We start from the raw sequence: 13,186 nt of genomic DNA on the forward strand, positions 1-13,186 counted from the left end.
GCACCAAGTTCGAATTCAGTGAGGAAGAAAAATTAATTATCGTGGAATTGTGGCGTTAATAGAACAATGAAAAAGATAAAAAATCAATTTGAAACACGAAGTGAAGGAGTATATAAAAAAACTGTACAGCTTGTCAAACAAATAAAAATACTAATAAACATATTCAATATCCGATAGTTATTACCACAACGAGTACAAAACCATTTGAACAAATATTTTTAGACATTGTAGGACCATTAATTACAACGGGGTTAGGCAACAACTATATACTTACAATGCAATGTGATTTGACAAAGTTCAGTTTAGGTACACCTTTACAGTGTCATATAGCGAACGTAGTAACTAAAGCATTTGTGACAAATTTTGTTTGTATACATGGTATTCCAGAAACAGTTTTAACGGACCAAGGTACCGTATTTCTTAGTACTCTTTCTCGTAGTTCTTCTACGAAGATATGCAAGTTGTTAAAGATTAATAAGATTAAGACTTCCGGTTATCACCCGATTTCCAACGGCGCCTTTGAGCTGTAGTCATCAATCGCTAGCAGAATACTTAAGACACTATGTGAGCAAAAGTTTAGACAATTGGGATGAGCTGTTACCTTACGCAATGTTCGTATATAATTCAACGGAGCATACATCCACGAAATACCAACCTTACGCGTTGTTGTATAGTAGGGAGATTAATATTCCGGTTAGGTTGAAATCAAATCCAGAACCTAGGTATAATTATGACGATTACGTTTATGATTTAAAGCAAAAATTGAAGGAAGCACATCACATAGCCAGGGAGAGATTAATTAAAAGTAAAGAAAAAAGTAAAAAATATTACGATAAAAAAGTAAAAACGGAAATGTTAGAGATAGGAAATTTAATACTACTCAAAGATCATACTCAAAGGAATAAGTTAAGTCCATTTTGGAGGGGACCATACGAAACTTTGGAGGTATTAGATTCAGAGGACGTAGTTATATCGCGAAATCGAAAAAAAGTAAAGGTACATAAAAATGACGTGAAAAAATATTACGAAAACGATGATAAAAAGAACGAACAAAATGATTGAATATACCACGAATAATTAATTATATAGTATAATAATAAATAAATAATAAAATGGTAGAATAATAATAGGAAACAATATATAGATATAATGTATAAATAATTAAATATAGTAATAATCGAATTATATAGAAAAATACGGATAATAAAAGTCGACGTGGGATGTGAACGTCATAGCATATTGAAATGATAAATAGTATATATATATATATATTATAGGTTGTGTTGGTTATGGTCGTTATGGACCACAGTTCAAGGAGTATCAGATAGTTTCAATAACAATATACTAGAATACGAAGGGATATCAGAAATAAAAATCTATTTTAAGGACAAAATCAGAGTTAAAAGAGGAATGGTGGGAGTACATGTAGGCATGTATATTACGTAATATCATTAAATATAAATAGTACTATTTATAATCGATGGTAATATTTACCAATCAATTTATTGTACTTCAGTCCATGCATTTCTATACTGCATAAAAAGCCTTCAGAAATAGCATCAGCCTCAATGCTTGTGGCACCTTTAGACCAATTTAAAAAACATTCATGGGTATTTGGTTCTTTTCCTATCGTTTTTGCCCTTTTACACACAACGCAATACCGATTTCGAATTCCACAGAACAAAATTTTTTTACTTCGGTAACCAATAATTGTAGCCTATAACATTATTTTATAAGACATTTTATTCAACATTAAATTATTCATAATTTGACAACGGAATGAAATGGTAAATATTTATACCGCTCCTGATAACGCATCATATTTGGTTTTGTAACTGCGTTTACTCCATTGGCCATCAGCTATCACAGGACACATAGGAGTACCATCTTCAACTACGTCACCAGCTTCAATTGCTAAGCGTTTTTCCTCAATACCAGCCACCTTCATAGCGTCCCACGCAGAATCTTTTACGTGTTTACTTAACACATTATTATAATTCATGAATGTTGTAGGAGACATACATGGGATATCTAAACTCGCTGATAATTCTGCTAATTGTGTATATCCTATACCGATTGCGATAGTTCCATTTACAGCAGCCTTGTTTATTGGAATATAACTAAGATCTCGACTTTCTGAAGTTAATACAGTTTCCTTATTGCACATTTTACATTTAAAATACCAACGTGTCTCAAATCCCATACAGATTTCATTTACAAATTCAACATCCATAAATGTACAATCAAAACCACGAATATGATTATTAGGATTTTTGATTTGTGTGAATACATGTTTCATATCAACAATTCGCCGTCCTCCATTTGATAAATTATTACATGAATCCTCTTCGTCAATTTTAAGATCATGGCTATTTATTTTAGATATTTCCTGGTCACTGAAATTATGTAAATGTTATTTAATGGTGTACTACTCATGACTAACGGTATCTGTGTTTCACATTCAAATGGACCATTTTCAATTACAGTTGAAATGTTATTTACATAACTTATAGATCTATACAATGAAATATATTATATATACCAATTAAAATTATGAAATTCAAGAAACTCGCTCTGCTGTACATTAGGGGGTGAGGGGTGGGGTGGACATCGGTCTAGAGTAGGTCACTATAATGTATGTGTTAAATTTGAATGCAATGATAGGTATCATATTATACGAAAAACGAATCTGAACCATAGAGTAATATAGAGATGCCGTTCGAAAAAAAAAGTGAAGCGGAAAAGGTGTATGTTTGCCAGTGTTGCCTATCTAGTGAAAAAAAATTATGTTGTCACAAAGTGTACGATAAAATGAAATCACATTTCGTAACTTCATTGCATTTTTTTTTACATATTTTTGAATTTTTAAGTGTATTTTGACAGCATTTAATCCTGAAAATACAATAACAGTAATAGTAAATAATAAACTATATATTAAATTATTGTCATTTAAAAATATTTAGTTTATTAAACTATATACACAATACACAAGTTATAAGTTATTAAATAAATGGGCGGAGAGACTATACAATAATAATAGCTTATAATAGTTTTGCTCTTTTGGTGTACGATTGACAGTCTTGTAAAAGATACTTTTAAAAAGTATTCAAGTACAGTTACAAATACTAATATTCAAAAGTATTTAAATATACTTTCAAATACTTTTTTTTTATGTTTTACATTTTTACCTTAACCTTATAGCTAAACTTAATCATTAGTAAACTGAATTAATTTTTTATTTCAGCACTCTAGTTTTACTTAAATTAATTAGAATAAGAATTCAGCACTTTTGGTACTTGGTGTATGTTTTAACTGTAAGTACCATCAAATACTATAGCTTGGACAACAATGTACCTAATGTACAACACACACACTAAGCGGTCATAGAATACTTTTACTCAAATACTTTACAAGACAGGCGATTGATTCTGTTATTTTGACAGTGGTACAGCATTTAATGCTGAAAATATAATAACAGTTATATTTATTATATTCTATTGTGTATTGTAAATTATTATTAATTATGACTCACCTTTACTAAAGTTCTGGTAACATTTAAAGAAGCAATATTGTCAACTGAATCGCTAGCAGAACTAGTATAAAAAGTTTTAATTACAGGCAAGTTGGTTACAGTTTCTGAGTATTGTTGTTTAGCCTAAAATAATAAATGTAGATTAGATACCTATCCGTTATGGAGTTACTTTGTTTTGTTTTAAACTACTCAAAATGCACACTTACACATTTTATTCTGTTGATAATTTTAGTTGGAATAGCATGTTCAAGTAACATGTTCTACCCTTTCCCATTACAAAAAATGAATCGTCAAAATGTGCTGAACAAACTAAACTTGTCTTTGATACTTTATCATAATAAAGATTTCATTTCACAAGATAACATACCTATGAAAAGTTATATTAGCCGATTTAGCTTTGGCATTGTTCGTTCTTCCACAAACTAGACAACTAGGCATTTTTAATTACCAGCAAAAATAAATAAAAACAGTAAAAGCGTCTAAATCTTAACCATAGAAAAAAGATACAAAACAACACACGAGATAACAAATGTATCAATGATAACGGCATTACAGGTGAATCGTTTTACCATATATTGTACAATAATTTTTGTGTACTATCCACTTAAACTGGCAATCATATACCTTTTGCGCTTCACTTTCTTGTGCAGCTGAGATATGTAAGGCCCTCTCTATATTACTCTATGTTCTGAACGGAGATGATTTGCCAGTCTAGGATATATTACTTTTAAATATTTTTATATATTTAATTTTATTACAAGTAATTTATTTTTCAATTAGAACGGGTTGGCGGTTGCATATGGCATGGTTAGGTACTTTTTTAATAATAAAAAAATCAAAATTCCTTTGCTAAAAAACCTTTTTAGCAAAGGAATTTTTGATTTCGTAAAAATTAAAACTTTAAAAGCTCGTAAAATTTAGATTCTTGAATAACCCTCAATTTTTTTCATAATTATGAATTTAAATTTTCAATTTTTGTTAATACATTTTAAGTACAAAATAATTAGCAAATATTCATGATTTTGACAAATTTTGTCAATATTTGGACTTTAAACGTTTATAAAAAAATTTGTGCCTATGTTTTTTAATAATTTTTAAATGATAGTATAGAGCAGCGGTTCCCAACCTTTTTATCACCACGGACCACTTTGACAATATTTTATAAGTCGCGGACCACCTCAATTTTACGCGAACTAGAAAGACCTTTTTTTTTTTACTCATTAACAAGAATTGACATGATTATTATCAAAAAATACTACTATATAAGATAACTATAGTTAAGACTGATTAAATATTATTATGATCAGAAATATAACAAAAAATATTTAATAATATTATTTTAAGGCCCGGTTTTTCAATCTGATTTATTTGTCGAATAACTCAAGTTATTTGCCGAATAACAAAAATATGTATTTTTCCGGTTTTTCAATATTTAAATAAGTCTTATTTGGAGAATAAATCACAAATAATTTATTTGGTACTTTTTCTACCGAATAAGAACTTATTTGACTAATAACTACCAAAAATTGATATCTAATATCAAGAAATATTCTTTTATATTATATTTGAGTATTCAATAATATTATTTAAATTCGTTGTGTCTTTTCTTTTGTCCCATGTTCGTTAAAATTCTTGATACCTAATTACAATGATGGAATTATTGGTATTGCCGGTATTAGACATTATCGAAGATGACGATGTTGAAATTGTTGAGTTTTTAAATTATCAAAGACATACGTACACAATTCGTGTACGAATTAACCATATGGAGTTTTGGGATGATCAAGACTTTAAAGTTAGATTTAGAATCTCCAAAGAAGTAGTTATTGAAGTTTTAGGATATATAAATGAGCAAATATCTTCACAATCATATAGGTTATTATCTATACAATAATAAAATAATTGGTATATCAAATGTAGTATTCTGTAATTTGTAAATGTTAAAATTATTTTAGAAATCATGCCGTAACATCCATAAACAAACTGCTTTTAACTCTACGATTTTATGCTACTGGAAATTTTCTAATAACTGCTGGAGATTTTTTGGGAGTAAGCAAAACTACATCATCATTAATTGTTCGTCATGTCAGTGTTGCATTAGCAAGACTGCTGCCACGGTTCATAAAAATGCCAGACACAGAATTAGAAATAAATACATTACAGAACCGTTTTTATGATATCGCTAAATTTCCTAGAGGTATTGGTGCTATTGATTGCACTCATGTAAAAATACAAAATCCAGGTAATAAAATATTAGTATATTACTCACTGAAGCTTGTGAATGGTTTTTTCTTTTTAAATTACCAGCTGAAAGTTTATATTATTCATTACAACAATATAGGTTAATAATGGTATATTAAAAACTAATTTTTTTTTTCATTTTAAAGCTTTAGTATTTACTTGTATTAAGTTTTTGATGCTTTCCAGTTGATTTTAATACTTTTGTAGAATCAATTGGTGCCCAATTCTTTTCAACAGTTGGTTCTTTTTCCATACCTCAAATCAGATGAGATTTTAATAATTAACATTTAATATAGTTAACTTTATAAGAAATGAAAATACCTTTATCTGATTGGCCAACTATAATAGTTGAAAGATCTTCATTATTGTTATCAAAAACAAAATCATATTGAGCAAACATATCAACGGCAGATTCATCTATTATTTCATTTTCAACTTCATGTTCTTCATCAATATTACTTATGTTAACTACTTAAAAGTCAATTTAATAATTATTAAATTATATAATACATATTATAAAAATATTTTGGCAATAAAAAGTGACTGACCAGCATCACTATCGAATTTTGAAGGCAACCCTTCAACCGACAATTGTATTATGTTGTATAATTGTTTTTCTAATTCACTTGAGCAAGTATAATCATTTTCATGAGGGCTACCTCCAGTCTTAAATAAATTACTTTTACTTCCTCTCAATAATCTTTTCAATCCTTCATATTTTAATCTCAAGCTTGTAGCATCTCTGGGCTGTTATTTATAAAAAAAATGTATATCTAATTCATATTTATTGAAGATTATTAAATTTTTATTTAGAACTTACACAGCCTGATGTGGTTGAATTGTATGCTTCACTAATTTTTAACCAGCACTGGTTTTTGTCCTTCCAGGACACAGAATCGGACACTTTATTTTCCAGTACAGATTTATTTTCAATTGCATATTTTAATAACAGTTCTTTTTCCTCAAAGGTAAAGTTAGTTGCCCTATTCCTTTTATTTGACGACATAATGATGATTGATGAATAACAGAATAATACAGAAATTTAGAATAGCAATATAACAGTTTATTGTTTATAATAAAAATATACAGATTTTTCTTTGATAAATGATAATATTATCACTGATGAGATATTTCAACCAATTACAATGGATCAGAACTCTTTAACTTGTTCCACAATGCACAACTCCTAATACATATTATCATTATCATCTACTGATTAGTTTTATTCTCCGAATAACTATTTGGATAATAAATTTAAATTGAAAAACAGTTGTCATAATTTTTTGTTTTATTTGGAAGTTTATTTGCTGAATAGGTTTATTCAACGAATAGTTATTTAACGAATAGTTGGGTGATTGAAAAACCGGGCCTAAATATATAAAATATTTGTTGGGAACCGCTGGTATAGAGTCATCTATTCATATAAATCTAATAACATACCCTGAGAAAGTATCCTCTATAGTCTCATATGTCACAGTAGTACGAATGTTTGAATTATTAGATTGAGACTCAACGGTCTTTTCTAACTGCTGAAAGCTTTTACTAGTCAATAATGATTTTCTGTAAATTTTTATTAAAGGTATTATTTATAAGCTTTATAAAATGCCTATTCATGTACAATGTACATAGGGAGAAAACTTGAAAATCTTGTATTCAATTTTAAAATGTTAGATACAAAAAGAACATTTTCTATGAGTTCTATACTTGTTTAGTAAAAAAAGAAAACATATCTATAAGAATATATTATTATAAAATTGGCAGAATGTTTTAAATTTGTATTCAGATGAGATTTCATCCAATACGATTTTTAACGAACTATACTCTATAGGTACATTTTTATTTTCCGTATACCATTATTAATTTCCGATTTTTTTTTTATTAAATATATTTGTAGAATGTGTAACCCACTAACCTAAATCAAATCGATAAATAGGTACACTACGAAAATATTTTAATTACCTATATAAATTATATAAATTACATAAATATATAATAACTATCGAAAATACTTAGATACCTATTTTAAATGTGAAAATTAAAAATATTGGAAAATTAAATTGGAACTTACTTGTTAGTTGTCTTGTACAACTTTTTATAAGCCAATGCTCGGCCGCCTTTCAGATGTGAGGTACGTCTGTTTTTTAAATTTATAGAATTTAATTTCAATGCGCGCGACGTAATAAGTTATTTATACTTTAACTCCATATATAATAATAGAGTTTTAAAGTATAACCTAACCTTTACCAGCTCCTTCTCTTTTGTAGAATAACACACAATACTTACAGAATGCTCCTTTTTCAAGATCCGAATAGGCCAACCAATTCCAACGTTGTAACCAAGATAAATTAAATTTTCTTCCTTTTTTTCCAAACATTTTTATTGGAAAAGTATAATTGCCATCAGGTGCCCATGTATTTCTTATAATGTCTTGACATTCAAAATCCTCAATTTTTTTTAAACAATTCTTCTGGATGTACTTACCAATATCATTTTTGAAAATTTGCTTCTCCAAAGACACATCAGGATCAGGTAACAATAACTGAATATATACATTAACAAAATTATAAAAACATTAATATACACACAAATACACAATCATATATTCCCCATTTATATATGAAAATAATAAATGTGGAATATATCAGAATATATTTATGAATATAAATATAATATTTGTTAATGTTAATATAAACAGATTACAAATCTACATATATATATTATATGATTCATACACAAAATACATATCATAAATTAGTATGCGACTATTGAGGGGTAAATGTAATTTATAAGAAACATCACAGCACAAATTGTAAAATAAAATAACACTTGACACGGCTAACGCCTGACACCATAATGGCATAACAAATCACCAACAAATAAATTAAATAAAAGTCTCTTTAATTTAAAATAGGTATAGGACATAGGTAACATGTAAGTAACATAGTACTATACTTAGTAGGTAGTAGATTAAATATTGCTGCAAAAACAATATTCAACAATGTTAAAATGTTAGATTGTGTTTTGTGTTCCTACTACATCAATAATATGCTCTCTTATAAAAGTAACACATTATAATGAAATAATGAATACTCACTTATGAATCTAAACATTATTCTCACCTGCTGTTGATCATTTGTGATGAGATCATCTGAACTGACCAAATCATGAACTGACTCATTATTTTCAAGTACATCATTACCTACATCATTATTTGCACCTACATCGTCATTTGCACCTTTATCATTATTTGCACCATATTCTGTTTGCTATAAAATAAGTACATTTTTGGGAAATTAAAATCTAAATTCTAATGTAGCTATGTTGTTGCATTTCATTATTTAGTATATTGAAATTTCATACCATTTCCTCAGAAGCTTCGATATTATGCACAATACTTTTTTTTTTTGTAAAATAGTTATACAAATTATTCGAGGTCCTTTTCATTATGATTTTATAATACTAACGAGTAACGTTTATTAACTTTATTTCAATACTCTTCAATAAATAATAAATAAATTAAAATATAAATAATAAGTATTACAAACAAATAACAATGAATATTTTAATTCTTTTTTTAATAAAAACGAAAATGTTGTGAAATTGAGAGTTTGAGAAGTAAAATGATAACTAACCTAACCTAATTTATTTGTGGATCTACGAATATAATAGGTAAATATTATGACAACAACAAGACTAAATTATAAATACGTGACGAGCTATTTTTGTGTCCCAAACCGTTATAATTAAAATTAAAATAATATGATATTCTGAAGTTATTTATTTTACCACGTCATATAAATTTAGAAATTATATAAAATTAAAATCACGGGACCGGACCGAACGAGACCGAATTTGAATTGAAGACGGACCGAACCAGACAATTTTTTTTTTTTTAGACGAAGGGATTGAGCCGGACCGAACCACTTTAAATTACAATGCACAAAGACCGAAAAGACCGGACCGTGCCGAGCTCTAACGTTTATACCGATTCATCGTGTCGTGTTGTGTTTAGTTTTTATGATTGTGAGATATCGTTTCGTGCGTTTTCTATGGATTAAACCAAAATACGTTAACAATGAAACCAAAATTATTATCAATTCTGGTGATAACATATATTTATATGTACATTGTACACACGACACGATGTAAGTGGGGACCATAGAGTCTATTACTCTATGGTGTGGTCGTGTGGACCACAGACTTCTATACTATAGATAAGGTACTCGGAGAATTTAACAGTGGGAGCGGTGAAGCCCAGCTGTTGAGCGCTTATCACACATCCGCCATTTTGTTGGTTGGCAAAAAAGTCATATTCACTATAGTATTATTATAGCACAAAATACTAATAAATAATAAATAAAATGTTTTAATTTTACTAATCTACACAAGTTGGTAACTTTTTTCAACTTGTTAATCGTACTTGAATAAAGTAACATTAGTTTTATTTTATTTTAGAAGTTTTAAAGTAAAAAGTAGGTATTATTCACGTAGGTTTGATTTATCAATAAAATCGATTTTATGATTTTCAAGAAGATTCATACAATTTTGATATTGTGTTAAATTATAATATATAGCGATAAAATAAGATAATAAAATAATACAAGTTTACAAGCAATAAAAGTGTTTAATAAGTAACTACTGGTGATTAAAAATAATTAATTTAGTAAGTAAACGTCGTTATTAATTAAAGATATAGATCAAATTTAAATACAAACCGGTATCAATTATTGGAACTTCCATTGGTGTATAGTTTCTTTTTGCAGGTTCTTTTCGAGGACATTTGGCAGGTTTTTGAAGGTAAGAAGGAAAAGATGGGAAATTTGATGGTACAGCATCAATTTTTAAACATGGTTTAGTGGTACCAGGTCTTATTTCATAATCACTGTCAATAAAATGAATACTGCATATACGACTCCATTGGGATGGTATACAATTTTTTCGTCTCAATGCAATAATCCACTTTTGGTTTACATTTTCATTATTCAAAGGAAATCTGTAAAATAATGAAATACAGAAGAATTTTATAAAATTAGTATAATATAACAGATATAAATGATTCATAGAAACTATTGCATTTATGTATTACAAATTATGATTTTAGGTACCAAATCGTTTATTTAATTTTAAATACATATAATTGAACTTACCGAAAAAAATGAATATTTTGACCGGATTTATACCTATTGGTACATCCATATGCCACACAAGATACTGGCATAATTACTATAATTAATGTAACATAAAAATCAGCTTAAATGTAATGCATTTACATTTACAAAATACTTAAATAATGAACCATCAGATACACTTTACTGTGCATAATACGAAAATTATCATAATGTTTTGCCAACCAACAAAATGGCGTCCATGCGTTGATAATGCTTCAACCGATAACGCGAGTACCTTATCTATAGTATAGAAGTCTGTGGTGTGGACCCGCATTTTAAGCACAAATTGATGATACTGATACTTATAACCAAACCATAACCTTGTTCACAACAAAAATAGAATGCACTGGTATTTTTTTATCTAAAGTCTGTGTTCCCTATTTTCAATACAAATTACAAAATTAATAATTTATTGTTATTTGTTATCATAGAATTAGAATTATCTTGAACTATATCAATTAAAAAATTTCTGTACGAGCGATGTACAATGGCCAACCAAAAAAAAAAAAAAGATTTCGGGGGGGGGGGGGGCACGTGCCCCCAGTGCTCCCTCCCTGGCTACGGCACTGTAATAAACGATAAACGCAACTATTTGTTGTATGTAACGATAGGATTATTAGTATTCTCATTAATGTTGATATTTGTAATATATATAACATATAAATGTAAACTAACTTCGTTAAGACAACCTCGTTATGAAATGGTACGAATGGGAAAAAGTAAGTTTTATGTGGAAACCGCAAGTAATACAGCTAAAAGTGTTGTTCAAGTGGAACAAGAACAAAGTAAAGGAAAAAGCGTATTGCCATAAATAAAATAAAATTAATACATAATAAAATAATATAATATGTAAGTTAAATATTAATATAATATAAATTAATTAATAAACGATAATACTAGAACAATGATAAACAATCATTATAAGGATAAGTATATTGGAAAAAAAATATAAATGTTAAAATATAATATAGATGTTGAAATTTAATAATAGATTTTGCAATAGAAAGGAAGTCAAATTCGTAATCATGGATTTTGAGTTCACCATGATGAATAGAACGAGTATAGTGGTAATATCCGGAGCCATTTCGAACAGCCTGAACAAGTGCAAAATTCGAAAGCTAGAAGGGAGACCGCTACTGTTGGCCACTTCAGGAGGCTTGTTTAAGGCCGGCCGCACACCAAAAGAGCAAAACTGCTTAAAGCAGACTGAGGCAGCTTTATTATGACTAATTAAAAATAAAACACATGTAATTCAGTCAAACCCGCACACTGATAAGTCATGGTCAAAACAAAACATTTTTGCTCTTCAGTCAATTCTAGTCATGACTAATCGTGTTGTATCGAAATAGAACATGCTTTATTCCGTCAGTCAAAACAAAACAATTTTTATCAGTCAAACCTCCAGTTAACTAGTTGGATACCGCAGTCGTTGCAGAATATTAATTATAATTCATAATAAATAATAATATATGATTACTGTTTTTTATATTAATATATATATATTTAAATTTGTTTATACGTTATACATTTTGTATACCTATATAAAGGTAATTACTAATTATAAACATATATGCACATAATATTTTAATAAATAATAAACATATGACACATTATTTTTAATTTTTCTACTCAGTTTTTACTATGACCACTGAAAATATAGACCTGGAAACACTCATAACACTTGTTCAACAAAGATCTACCATCTATAATTATAAAGATAAACAACATAGTAATCGAGATATTCAGGAAAAATTATGGACAGAAATCTCCAGAATACTAAAAGCTCCAGGTACCTATAATATTTTATAATAATATAATTCTAGGTTTCGCAGCTGAGCGCCTTCCTGCTCAAGACCTTACGTTATTTTGAACTATTTTATGTTTTTATATGAAATCAAAATTTTTACTTATTATTGTATAAAATAATGCGATACGGCCTGCGCATGCATATACTATATTTTATAGTAGGTATATACGCCACTGAGCCGAATATAATATTATCAAATATTACAAAAGAATTTACAATTAAAAGAAAAACTTAAAACAAAAGATATTATATTTAAATATGTAATATGTTCATTTGACAAAAATGGTAGAATGTTAAATTTGGAGGAAACTCACAGTATAATGTGTCCGAAAAAACATAGAATGACTTACGCTCACTACCCGAAAATGGACGTGAGGTTCACGAAGTGTATATTCAATATGGTTTTGAGGAAACAAGGATACACAAATTTAATAAAAT

General features: G+C 28.2%; 2 protein-coding genes across 2 annotated transcripts; one reads left to right on the forward strand and one right to left on the reverse strand.

Annotated features, from left to right (window-relative positions):
* The first annotated feature begins 5,180 nt into the window (after positions 1–5,180).
* On the forward strand, positions 5,181–5,925 carry LOC132942781 (putative nuclease HARBI1). Its single transcript, XM_061011422.1, has 3 exons — positions 5,181–5,407; positions 5,488–5,755; positions 5,920–5,925. The coding sequence occupies exons 1-3, from the start codon at positions 5,181–5,183 to the stop codon at positions 5,923–5,925; spliced, it is 501 nt and encodes a 166-aa protein (XP_060867405.1).
* Positions 5,926–10,260: 4,335 nt separating this feature from the next.
* LOC132937462 (THAP domain-containing protein 1-like) lies at positions 10,261–11,195 on the reverse strand. Its single transcript, XM_061004292.1, has 2 exons — positions 10,921–11,195; positions 10,261–10,766 (listed from the first exon to the last, which is right to left on the reverse strand). The coding sequence occupies exons 1-2, from the start codon at positions 10,989–10,991 to the stop codon at positions 10,454–10,456; spliced, it is 384 nt and encodes a 127-aa protein (XP_060860275.1). The 5' UTR covers positions 10,992–11,195; the 3' UTR covers positions 10,261–10,453.
* Positions 11,196–13,186: the final 1,991 nt, after the last annotated feature.

Source organism: Metopolophium dirhodum, chromosome 1 (genome assembly GCF_019925205.1).
Source record: "Metopolophium dirhodum isolate CAU chromosome 1, ASM1992520v1, whole genome shotgun sequence".
NCBI lineage: Eukaryota > Metazoa > Arthropoda > Insecta > Hemiptera > Aphididae > Metopolophium > Metopolophium dirhodum.

Excerpts from the sequence above, each read along its gene's own strand:
- LOC132942781 (XM_061011422.1), top strand. The coding sequence starts at position 5,181 with ATGATGGAATTATTGGTATTGCCGGTATTAGACATTATCGAAGATGAC. Across the intron at positions 5,408-5,487 it reads ATATCTTCACAATCATATAG|AAATCATGCCGTAACATCCA; the intron begins GTTATTATCTAT and ends AAATTATTTTAG.
- LOC132937462 (XM_061004292.1), bottom strand. The coding sequence starts at position 10,991 with ATGCCAGTATCTTGTGTGGCATATGGATGTACCAATAGGTATAAATCC. Across the intron at positions 10,767-10,920 it reads CAAAATATTCATTTTTTTCG|ATTTCCTTTGAATAATGAAA; the intron begins GTAAGTTCAATT and ends ATTATTTTACAG.